This window comes from Alexandromys fortis, unplaced genomic scaffold (genome assembly GCF_014885135.2).
Source record: "Alexandromys fortis isolate MF-2015 unplaced genomic scaffold, M_Fortis_MF-2015_v1.1 scaffold_90, whole genome shotgun sequence".
Taxonomy (NCBI): domain Eukaryota; kingdom Metazoa; phylum Chordata; class Mammalia; order Rodentia; family Cricetidae; genus Alexandromys; species Alexandromys fortis.
In genome coordinates, this window is record NW_026067985.1 from 4,684,803 (window position 1) to 4,697,965 (window position 13,163).

General features: G+C 43.2%; 1 protein-coding gene across 2 annotated transcripts in view; it reads left to right on the top strand.

Annotated features, from left to right (window-relative positions):
• Window positions 1-13,163, top strand: part of Ccdc60 (coiled-coil domain containing 60) — a 160,321-nt gene that overhangs the window by 119,720 nt on the left and 27,438 nt on the right. For both annotated transcript variants that reach the window (XM_050159029.1, XM_050159028.1), the window contains exon 5: window positions 2,998-3,105. In XM_050159029.1, coding sequence (XP_050014986.1) covers window positions 2,998-3,105 — 108 coding nt within the window. The remainder of the gene's footprint in view (window positions 1-2,997; window positions 3,106-13,163) is intronic.

A 13,163-nucleotide genomic window follows, 5' to 3' on the forward strand; every position in this document is an offset into this window, starting at 1 on the left:
CACACGCACACATACACACACGCACACATACCCATACACACAGATACACACACATATACACACATACACACACAGATACACACATATACACATACATACGTATACACACATACACACATACACACACACACACACACACACCTATTCCTACTGGAGTTGTTCAGGTGTGTGACCGCTGGGCATGCAGATGTGAGCTTTGCGCAAGCCCGCATGGAGCTTTTACCTACTGTGCCTTGCGTTCAGGTGTTTTCTCTTTAAACCTGAGCTATAATTCTGTAACCTGGAGAGGAAAGCAGATTTCTATCAAGCACGCTTCAAGGCTTTGTTTTCGTTAATTTCCCAGTTTGTTCATTAAAGGTTAGGTGAGAGAGTGTCGAGTTTGCGACTCTATGTAAGTTATCTAGACCTATCAGATCCTGACACCCCCCCCCCCCACGACTCTACACCCAGCAGGAAACATCAGCAGTTTTATTCACAGCAGGGATTCAGGAGGCTGGACTCAGTTTCCTGCCCAGCTGTCTGCTGCTGGAGTTTCATGGTCCTTTGTGCCTTGTTTTTTTTTTTTTTTTAAGCTGCAAAACAGAGATGCTAATGGTGCCCTCCTCCCAGATTCATGAGGACAAGGGTGATCCACAGAGAGTGATGTTTACAGTGCCTGTGGGGGACTGCTGTCACTACGCATTGTCTCAGTCATCCCGAACATGAGAATGTCAGATCCGAAGCAACTGACTCCCACCAGCTTCCATCCAGTAACCAGATGCTGAGCCCATTGGTGTGCATGCAGGGACAGTAAACCAGCAGGCAGCAGTGATAAAGCCAGGCACCTGAGGGGTAGAGACAAGGGGACACGGTGTAGGCACACCCGTGAATAGCCTAACCTAGATCTGGAGGGATCCCTTACACAATGGGGTTTACTGTCTCCCGGTTCTGGGGACTGGAAGTCTAAGAGGTTGGTCTTCCCGTGACCACACAGCAGTCCTCTCTCTGTGTGTTCACAGTGCCTTTCTCTGTGTGGTAGCCGTGGAGAATCTTTAGGTGTCCATAGTCCCTCTTTGCACTAAGAACATCGGGTGCGCTGTGTTAGAGCCTTCTAAAATGGCTTCGTCTAAAATGAAGTGCCTCTTCAGAGGTCACATCTCCAAATACACTCCTGCTTGGAAAGGCTGGGTTTACAGTTTTGACGTAAGAACGTCAAGGCCCACAATGAAGCCTGTGACAGGTGGGTTAGGGAGTTTGGAGAGCAAGGGTAGAGATGGTCGGTTTTGACTTGTTTGGGGCACTTTCAGAAATCACTAGGATGGAGGTGGCAAAAATAAAAAGGGATGGATTGAGAGACTGTAGGTGGAAAGAGAAGGAAAGGGGGTGGAAAAAGGAAGGGAAGAAAGGAAGGGAGGGAGGGGAAGGAGGAAAGGAAGGAAGGAGGAGGAGAGAAGGAAGAAGTCAAAGGAACTGAGAAATGAAGAGACGGAAGAAGGGAGAAGGAAAGGAGGGAAGAACAGAGAAGAATGGGAGGAGGGAGTTCATTGTTTAACTGCCAGACACAGAGCTACCAACCGACGCTGTCACCTGCAGTGGGACCCAAGATAATGCCGAAGGTGGGAGAGTCCTACCTAGGAAATAGGAGGAGGGAAATCTTTTTCTTCATCCCGAGGGGTGTGTAGAAGACACACATGGGATGAGGTGGCTAGTCGTTCTCAAACATGGTAGCTACACCCTCCCTAGCAGGAGAGGCTGGAGGGGGGGGGGGCCACTGCTCTAATCCAATCTGGGTCCACGGACAGATGGCTCCCAGGGGAAACTGTAAGAGAGGAGAGATCTCCCTGGACACTGAGAAACCATCCCTTCCTGCTCCTGAGAGCAGTGGGGCCTGGGAACCCTGGGGAGAACCCTGGGGAGCAGCGTCTGGGCACAGCACACTTTCAGGAAAGAGCTACCACGAAGCTCGGTAATAGAGGCCTCCATTCCATTAGTGCAGGATAAGAAAGCGGGGTGGAGAGGCAACTTCCAGGAATGCACCTTGTTTCCGAGAACACCACAGACAGCGGGGCAACCCTCTCCTGGCCTCACTCACAGCAGAGGGACCACCACACACTGGTTTCATCAGTTCCTAGTCAGAGCTCAGCTCCCTAAGGCACTGTCTCTAGGGCAATCACTCTGCAGTTCAGACCCTCACCAATGCTGGCTGTGTGACCTCAGGTGACTCACTGCCCCTCTCTGAGTCTCAGCTCTCTCCCAGGTACAATAGTTGCCTGAACATTAAATCAAACACCCCAACACCATCTCTGCATAACATAATGCGTAGCATGATCTTGAGCAAAATTGGTTGTACTCTAAAACCCCTTCTCTAAAATGGAGATAATAATTCATACCCCACCAGGTTGTTGGAAACATTAAATAATACGGAAAAAGCACAGCAGTCGATGTCTGGCTTGCTGTGGACAGTGTAAGGTCTCCAAGCGATGAGAAATGTCCATCAGACATATTGTTAGGCAGTGGTTTTTGTTTCATTTTCAAACAATGCACTCAGTGTGTTTTTCTCCAGTAGCCAGCTACATTTCAACCCAGCTAATGCTGTTCCCCATTTCCAGGCTTTCTTATGCCCTCAGGCTATTTATTACATTTTTATAAGATAGATGACTGGACATCAGTGGAGTATTAATTGCCTTCAATTCTCATTTTATTTGCCTGAGTCATGGTCTCCAGCCAGGGGAAACGCTACCCACTCCACACAAATTCAGAGGAACTGGAATAGGATGCTCATGCTTCAGTCATGGCTCGATGGCATGACTGTGTGGCTTCCCTAACCCCCCTGAACTCCAGGGTCCTCGTGTTCAATGTGGCCAAACACTTACCCATGTGCCAGCGTGCTCACTGAAGCCAGCGTGCTCACTGAAGCCAGCGTGCTCACTGAAGCCAGCGTGCTCACTGAAGCCAGCGTGCTCACTGAAGCGAGCACAGCTGCAGTCTCTATAGTGTGTTCCTCCCTTGTCTCTGCAGGGATTCCCTCTACCGCCAGCTGTGTGCACTCCACTGGCTCCTCGAGGCCCTGACTATCGACCACACCCACCACACCATGAGGCCCTTGATTTCCTGTTGGAACCCCAAGTAAGGCCAGCGGCCCTGCTTCCTACTGTAAACTAGCATTCACCTGGATGGTAAGGGGTGGGAACCTCACCCTTTCCACCCGCTCCCTCACTTTGGTGCTTTTGGTGGGTGACTGGCTTTAGGAGTTGGCATGCTCTCTCTCTATGAATCCAGACCCAGGTAAGTTGGAGCCAGCTCCTATGCTTTCTCCAGAGTCCATTGTACACACTTCTTTATAAGCATCTCTTCCTGATGCCGTGTGGCAATGTGGCAATGCACCAGTAGCTTAAAATGGGGCATAGAGGGAAAAGTTTCACCACAGAACTGGGCAAGCTACACCAGCATACTGTGGATCGACAACCAGATTTCAGGCTCCTCCTGATCACCCTGTGTCCCCTCAACCTTGTTTCTGAATGTCCCCCTACCTCTGCTACCACTGCTCCCCCACACATACACCTTTGTTCTTTGTTCTTTTTTTTTTCCTCCTTTAGTCCAGGGGAATTTTGTTTGCTTGCTTGCTTGCTTGAGTTAGTTCCTTGGTTCACTGGCTCATTAGTGAGTGCGTTGACTGGGATTGTTCACTGGTCGGTTTGTGGGTAGGTTGTTGGTTGGTTTATTGGTTCATTGGTGGGCAAGTTGGTTGGTTGGGTTGGTTCATAGGCTGCTTAAATAAGTAAATTGGTTAGTTAGTTATTGGTTGGTGGATGGGTTGGTTGATTGGTTGGGTCATTGTTTGGCTGACTGGCTTGAATTTTGTTCTGTTGGTTTTTTAAATATATGTTGAAGGTTATTCCTTCACTTAGACCTAAGGTACTTACTTGTTCCAGGTTCTGAAGCAGCTAGGTAAACCCGGATGGAAACTCTGGAGAATGCTGACTAACCCATGAAAATGTAAGCGGTGCCACCTCAGGGATGGCTCACACCAGAGCTTTGAAGTCACTGTTTCAGGAGCTGTAGAGATAGCTTTCGGCTTGTAGAGACGCCATCTTTGGGAGGCCCAGATGTTTGCCCGAATGAAACAACAGCAGTGAAAGAGGGTAGAGAACCCTGCCTTGAGGAATTGGGTTTGTACTGTGAAGACCCAGGCTGAGTTGAATAGAACAGTTTCCCAGCACTGAGTCCCTGGGATCCATCTGTCTCCATGCCTCAGAATGGGGGCCCAAGCTGCTAATTTCAAAAAAAAAAAAAAAAAGTAAGATCACACTAGGAGGCAATATTTTACCAGGACGCATCAGGCAGAATCCACTGAAGATCTAAGCATTCCTGGCTCCTGGCAGACGGAACCAGGACCAGACCTGGCCACCAGACGAGGTAATGACATCCAGAAAGATCTCCACGAGAAGTCAGGGTATTTACTAGAGTTGGTGTATTCCGATAGAGCCTGCTCTCCGTGTGGGATGTTTTAACTTGCTGTTGGAGACATGCTTCTAAAGGCTTAAGTTACCTGTTCTCAAAACCCAGAGATCATGATTTATAACGGTGCCAATCTCTGTAATTTAAATATGTGAGGACCCCACCATGGCTGATCTCAACCTCATGAATATGGTGTGTGTGGTTGAACTTGGAGCTGAGAAGCTGTGATGGCTATCCTTAGTTGTCAATATGGCTACATCTGGAATTAAATAAAACTCCAAAATGGAGGTTCATACCTGTGAGGGATCTACTACTTCTAATCTGGATCTATGAGGCAGGAAGACACACCTTTAATCCAGATTTTTTCAGCTGGGAAAACCAGTCTGTAATCTGGGCCATAACTTCTGCTGGAAGCCTTGTGCATGAACTATTAATAGCCAGTGAGAACCAGTATGAACTGGCCCCAGCACACCAACATATAGGATTCATAAATATAGATGTTGTTATTTTTGTTAATTATGGGGTTAAGTTCCCTAGAAAGTACATGAAAACATCTTTTGAGTTAGTCAGAAAGCAGAACATCTTCTCTTGGACATTTAGTGTATCTTTGAGGTCTCAACCTGATGCCATTACATCAACTTCCCAAGATTAAAACCAGGTAGATTTGAGTGACTGGGATCAAGAGTTTGGGCATCAGTTCGACCTTCTATCCTAGACCCATTACTACAACTAATTAGAGCAATTGAGGCAGGAGAATTTCAAGTTCAAGGACTGCCTGGGTAGCTTAACATGACTGTGTCTGAAAACAGAAGACTGGAAAGAGCCCTTGAGTATCCATCTTCGCCAATGCCTTTGTCAATCATGAGTAACACCCTGGTGCAAAAGCCCTAGCTTCAACATCCAATTCTGGAGGAGGAGGAGGTTGAGAGTTTGGACTCAACATCGACAAGTCCACACCCTGCCACCTGCTACCTGTGTGATCACAGGCACGTCACTTGACCTCTTAGCCTGTGTTTCAGCACCTACCAAATGCATTGCAGACCCAAAAGAGTTATTCCTAAAATCAGACAAATTTATGTCTAGAAACACAGTGAATGTTCATTCTGTGAGGTCATTGAAGATAAAAATCTCTAGAGAAAGCCAGGCGGTGGTGGCGCATGCCTTTAATCCCAGCACTCGGGAGGCAGAGGCAGGCGGATCTCTGTGAGTTCGAGGCCAGCCTGGTCTACAAGAGCTAGTTCCAGGACAGGAACCAAAAGCTACAGAGAAACCCTGTCTCGAAAATCCAAAAAGAAAAAAATCTCTAGAGAGCAGATAGAGCTGTGCTCGTCAATGCCCTGAGATCTCAATCCAGTAGGGCCATGCCAGGAGAGAGCGTCCCTGTCCACCTTGGGCCTTGGCAACAGCAGAAGCCTCCATAAACTATCCAACCACAGAAGCCTCAGCCTCAGCCCCACCTATACCCAGAGCAACAATCACCGAAAAAGCCACACTACTTGCACCTAGAGGGCCCCTCTACACCTGGAGAAGCAATCACCTTCTCAGCCCTGCCTGCACCTGAAGGACATTTCAGTGGAGTCCCAGCCCCCAGCCACTCCAACTGAAGGAAGAGGGACGCCCTGAAGCACAGGCTCCACCCATACTGATCGGAGGAAGAGATGGGTAAACAAAAAGGTAAGAATACACTAAACAACACATAGAGCAATACAACCCCAGAAACTAGTGGTTCTATAGCAAGAAGACCTGAACTCCCCAACGCAGATGAAGCAGAAGAAAATGGCACTAAATATGGCTATATGAAGATGACTAAGGCCATTAAAGAGGAAATGAAAAATTCCTTTAAAGAAATGGAAGAAAAGACAAAAAAAAAGGAAGAGATCAACAAATCTCTTAAAGAAAACCAAGAAAAAGCAAACAAACAGATGAAGGAAATAGTTCAAGACTTAAAACCCAAAGTAGAGGCAATTTAAAAAACACACAAACCAAGGAAACTCTGGAAATGGAAAATCTGGGTAAAAGATTAGGAACTACAGATGCAAGCATAAATAACAGGATATAAGTGAGAGAAGAGAGAATCTCAGGTGGTGTTAAAGGTACGATAGAGGAAATAGATTCATCGGTCAAAGAAAATGTTCAATCCAACAAAATTTTAACACAATATATCCAGAAAATCTGGGACACCATGAAAAGAGAAGAAGAAGCCCAGTTCAAAAACATAGAAAATATATTCAACAAAATCATAGAAGAAAACTTTCCCAACAAAATCATAGAATAAAACTTTCCTAGCTATAAAAATACAAGAAGCTTGGGGCTGGAGAGATGGCTCAGCGGTTAAGAGCATTGCCTGCTCTTCCAAAGGTCCTGAGTTCAATTCCCAGCAACCACATGGTGGCTCACAACCATCTGTAAAGAGGTCTGGTGCCCTCTTCCGGCCTGGTGCCCTCTTCCGGCCTGCAGGCATACATGCAGAAAGAATATTGTATACATAATAAATATTTTTAAAAAAATGCTTATTTAAAAAAAATACAAGAAGCTTACAGAACACCAAATAGACTGCCCCCCCAAAAAGTCCCCTTGCCTCATAATAATCAAAACACTAAACATAAAGAATAAAGAAAAATTATTAAAAGCTGCAAAGGAAAAGGCCAAGTAACATATAAAGGCAGACCAATTAGAATTACATCTGACTTCTCAATGGAAACAATGAAAGCTAGAAGGTCCTGGTCAGACATTATGCAGACATTAAGAGACCATGGACGCCAGCCCAGACTACCCAGCAAAGCTGTCAATTCATAGACAGAGAAAACAAAATATTCCATGAAAAAAAAAGAGATTTAAACAAAGCTATCCACAAATCCAGTCCTACAGAAAGTACTAGAAGGCAAACTCCAACCCAAGGAAGTTAGTTTAGCTACATTCACAAAAACACAGGCAATAAATAATACCACCCAAGCAAATACTTAAAAAGAGAAACACACACACGGAATACCGCCAGCAACAACAAAAACAAAAATAACACAAACTAACAATCACTGGTCATTATTATCCCTTAATATAAATGGACTCAATTCACCTATAAAATATATAGGCTAACAGATTAGATGTGAAAACAAAATCCATCTTTCTGCTGCAGGCAAGAAACACACTTCAACTACAAAGATAGACATTACCTCAGAATAAAGGGTTGAGAAAAAATTTTCCAGTCAAGTGGACCTAAGAAACAAGTTGTTGTAGCTATCCTAATATCTAACAAAATGGACTTCAAACTAAAATCAATCAAAAGAGATGAAGAAGGTCATTTCATATTCATCACATAAAAATCTATCAAGATGAAGTTGCAATTCTGGACATCTGTGCCCTAAATACAAGGGCACCCTCATATGTAAAAAAAAATTACTAAAGTTTAAATCACACATCAAGCACTACACACTAATAGTGGGAGACTTCAACACCCACTCTCACCACTGGACAGGTCTTCCAGACAGAAACTTAACAGAGAAATAAAAAACCTAACAGAGATATAAAAGACCTAACTCAAATGAGCCTAACAGACATCTATAAGACATTCCACTCAAATGCAAAAGAATATACCTTCTTAGCACCCCATGGAATCTTCTCTAAAATCAACCACATACTCAGTAACAAAGCAAACCTTAACAGGTACAAAAAATTTAAATAGCCTCCTGTATCTTATCGGCTCACCATGACTTAAAGTTAGAATTCAGCAACAACACTAATTGCAGAAAGCCCATAAACTTATAGAAATTGAACAGTGCTCAAATGAATCACTATTGTGTCAAGGAAGAAATAAAGAAATTAAAGACTTCCTAAAATTCAATGAAAATAACAACTCAGCATACCCAAATCTATGGAACACGATGAAAGCAGTGTTAAGAGGAAAATTCATAGCACTAAATATCTACATGAAGAAACTAGAGAAATCCCACACTAGCAAATTAACAGAAAAAACTGAAAACTCTAGAACAAAAAGAGGCAGACTCATCCAGGAGGAATAGATGACAGGAAATAATCAAATTGAGAGCTGAAATCAGTAAAATAGAAACAAAGAAAACAATACAAAGAATCAATGAACCAAAGAGTTGGTTCTTTGAGAAGATCAACAAGATAGACAAACCTTACTAACCAAAAGACTGATAATATCCAAATTAACAAAATCAGAAATGAAAAAAGATATATAACTATAGACATTGAGGAAATCCAGAGAATTATCAGATCATACTTTCAAAACTTGCACTCCACAAAATTGAAAATATTAAAGGAAATGGATGATTTTCTGGATAAGTACCACATACCAAAATTAAATCAAGACTAGATAAACAAATTAAATAGACATATAACCCTTATGGAAATAAAAACAGCCATCAAAAATCTCCCAAGCAAAAAAAGTCCATGGCCAGATGGTTTCAGTGCAGAATTCTACTAGAACTTCAAAGAGCTAACACCAATACTTCTCAGATTGTTCCAGACAATAGAAACAAAAGGAACATTGCCAAACTCTTTTTATGAGGCTATAGTTACCTGATACCCAAACCGCACAAAGACATAACTAAGATAGATAATTACAAGCCAATCTCCCTCATGAACATTGATGCAAAAATACTCAATAAAATACTGGCAAACCAAATCCAAGAGCATAGAAAAATCATCCACCATGATCGAGTAGGCTTCATCCCAGAGATGCAGGAATGGTTCAACATAAAATAATCCATCAAAGTAATCCATCATATGAACAAACTGAAAGAAAATAAACCACATGATCATCTCATTAGATGCTGAAAAAGTCTTCAGCAAAATTCAACACTCCTTCATGATAAAGGTCTTAGAGACAGCAGCAGGGATACAAGGAACATACCCAAGCATAATAAAGGTAATACACAGCAAGCCCAAAACCAACATCAAACTAAATGGAGAGAAACTCAAAGTGATCCCACTGAAATCAGGAACAAGGAAAGGCTGTCCACTCTCTCCATAACTATTCAATATGATACTTGAAGTTCTAGCTAGAGCAACAAGACAACAAAAGAAGACCAAGGGGATACAAATTGGAAAAAAAAAAAGAAGTCAAACTTTCTCTATTTGCTGATGATATGATAGTATACATAAGTGACCCCAAATATTCTACCAGGGAACTACTACAATTGATAAACACCATCAGTAAAGTAGCAGGATACAAGATTAACTCAAAAAAGTCAGTAGCTTTCCTATATACAGATGACAAAGGGGCTGAGAAAAAAATCAGAGAAACATCACCCTTTACAATAACCATGAATAACATAAAATATCTTGGGGTAACTCTGATAAGACAAGTGAAAGACCTATATGACAAAAACTTTAAGTCTTTGAAGAAAGAAATTGAAGAACTCATCAAAAATGGAACAATCTCCTATGCTCTTAAATAGGTAGAATTAACATAGAAAAATGGCAATCTTACCAAAAGCAATCTACAGATTCAATGCAATACTCATCAAAATCCCAGCAAAATTGTTCACAGTCCTCAAAAGGTCAATACTCAACTTCATAAGGAAAAACAAAAAACTCAGAACAGCCAAAACAATCCTGTACAATAAAGGAGTTTCTGAAGGCATCACAATTCCTGACTTCAAGCTCTACTCTAGAGCTATAATAATGAAAACAACTTGATATTGGCATTAAAAACAGACAGGTGGACCAAAGGAATCAAATTGAAGCCCCGATATCAACCCTATGATACACTTATGAACACCTGACTTTTTTTTCACAAAGAAGCTAAAACTATAAAGTGGGTAAAAGAAAACTTCTTCAACAAATGGTGCTGGTATAACTGGATGTCAACATATAGAAGAATGAAAATAGATCCATATCTATCCCCATGCATAAAACTCAAGTCTAAATGGATCAAAGATCTCAATAAAAAAAAAAAAAAACAACCACACTGAGCCTCATAAAAAAGAAAGTGGGAAGTGGCTTTGAATACATTGGCACAGAAGACCACTTCCTAAATATAACCCTGGTAGCACAGACACTTAGAGAAAGCATAAATGGGACCTCTTGAAACTGAAACACTTCTGTAAAGCAAAGGATACAGTCAACAAGACAAAATGACAACTTACAGAATGGGAAAAGATCTTCACCAACCCCACATCAGACAAGATTGATCTCCAAATTATACAAAGATACTAAACATCAAAAGACCAAATAATCCAATAAAAAATGGGGTACAGATCTAAACAGAGAACTTTCAACAGAGGAATCTAAAAAGGCTGAAAGACACTCAAGGAAATGCTCAGCATCCTTAGTTATCAGAGAAATGCAAATCAAACAACTCTGAGATACCATCTTACACCTGTAAGAATGGCCAAGATAAAAAAAAAAAAAAAAAACCCACTGATGACAACTTGTACTGGAAAGAATGTGGAGTAAGGGAAATACTCCTCCATTGCTGGTGGGAGTGCAATCTTATATAGCCACTTTGGAAATCAATATGGCAGTTTCTCAGAAAATTGGGAATCAATCTGCCTCAAGACCCAGCAATAGTAAGAAAGAAAAGAAAGAAGAAAGAAAGAAAAAAGAAAGAGGGAGGTATAAAAAGAGTTCTACTACCAATAGATGATATCCATGGTTACTGGGAACTCAAGACACTAAAGGCTGGGGAATAAGGTCACGGCAGCTTTCACCAATGGTGGCAAGCCTCAAGGAGCAGAGAGGGCAGTCAACAGTCATCTGGTTTACCGTGTAGGAAGAACACAAAAGCAGTGTGGTTATCTAAGTCTTGTTAGCTCAGGCTGTCCCAGACAGAGAGCATGGGCCTTGTCAGAAAACCAGGTGGGTGGAAGATGGGCTTTTATGAGTCAATGATACTTATATGCTGCTTGCTTTATACTGTGCACAACATTCCCATGAGTGCAAGGCTTCTCGATCTATGCAGTATAGCAAAGTAACTGAAGATCTTGGTGCAGCGAAACTGCTGAGCTCGTAGATCTGGGTTGGACCTGAGAATCTGCATTCTAGCAAGCTCCCACTAATCCTAACTTTGAGTCCAGACACTCAGGGCCAGTGACCTCTTGCTACCAGCAGTGCCTCCTCCTAAAGGTTCCAAATCTAAAACACCACCACCATCTGGGACAGGCTTCCAGAATGTGACCCTGCTGGGTCTGATCCAACCTTACATATAGAGTAAGTTTTCTCCTATAAAATAGTTTCAGAAGCTGTTCTGAACATGCAATTTTGAAATTGCAGACTGCGTGTAAATGTGTGCTCTTTGACTTACCAGAAGCAGAACCCTTCTGCATCTGAACCCCTCCCTGTCTTGGAGGTTATCAATGACTACACTCCAGAGATTAGGTTTTCATCCCTGTGAAAACAAGCAGCAGTATTCTGAACAGCCCACGTAATAAGCAATTTTCTAATTTAACTATTTCTGTATTTATGTGAGGCTCTTTTGTCATGTGGGGCCATTCCCAAGCACTGCTGGGACTATCACAGTAAAGGAAGTGGGCCACACCACTGCCCACTGGACCTTCCATCTCAGGGAAGGGGCAAAGGATGCAATCAATAATAAACATGCAAAGACCAAGATAACCTGCCAGTCTAGAGGGACGACCCACAGATGAAGAGCACTTGTCCTTGCAGAGGACCAGAGTTTGGTTCCTAGCAACCGCGTGGTGGTTCAAAGCCATCTGTAACTCCAGTTCCAGGGGATCCAATGCCTGCTTCTGACCTCTGTGGGAACCTGGTATGCATGTGGTGCACAGACAACAGGCAAACACTCATATACATAAAAAAGTGGAATTTAAAAAAATCTGCAGTAGCAACAAGCGCAATCCCAAGAAATCCGGTGGGTGATATTTCAGTGAGGGGAAAGGCTTGCTTTCAGTTTGATCATCAAGGAAGATGCTCTTAGCATGGGCATTCTGAGTGAAACACCTGCTTTGCTTCCCACTCTCCTCCTCCCAGCCAACACGAGAGCATCCCTCCTCGCTCTGATACTCAAGTCAACACCGCAGGATTGGAAGAACACAGCATGGTCATCCAGTTATCTTATTTCCAAGGGAAGCAGGACAGGGCTACCAGGCCTGGAAGATTCCAAGAGGTTGGACCACCGTGGCCTCCCTGACGTGTAATCAGCACTTTCTCTCCCCTCAGCCACAGACCCTGGAGCACATTCTAACCAGCCCACGAGATTTTCATCTTGAGAAGAACACACTTTACCCTAAATTGGAGCTGAGAAAGTGAGAGTAAGTGTGTGCGAAAATTGTTCTGATTGCCCCGACAGATAGACATCGTCAAGTGACCTCCGAGAACAAAATGTGCTTGGAGGATACCGTTTAAAGAGATGAGCCAGGGCTCTCTCCCCTTGATTTCTGGGAAATGATCGCCCCCAGAAAGCATCAGCAGGGGAAAAATAATGGTCTGAAAATCATAGCTTTCTCCCCTTAAGAGCTGCCTGCCCCACCTCGCTTCCCACCATTGCCAGCTCCTTCTCAAAGCCATGCCAGGATCTCCTCTGATGAAAGTGTTATCTTTGTAATAGCTGAACTGGATTCGCCCATTTGAGACTCATTTCTTTTCACACCCACACGATCTATCGGCCCAGCTCAGGCCCTTAGCCCCATCTTACAGTTGGTACAAATTGGGCCTGAGGCTTGGAGAAGCTAAATAACCCTGCACAAATCTCTCTCTCTCTCTCTCTCTCTCTCTCTCTCTCCCTCCCTCCCTCCCTCCCTCCC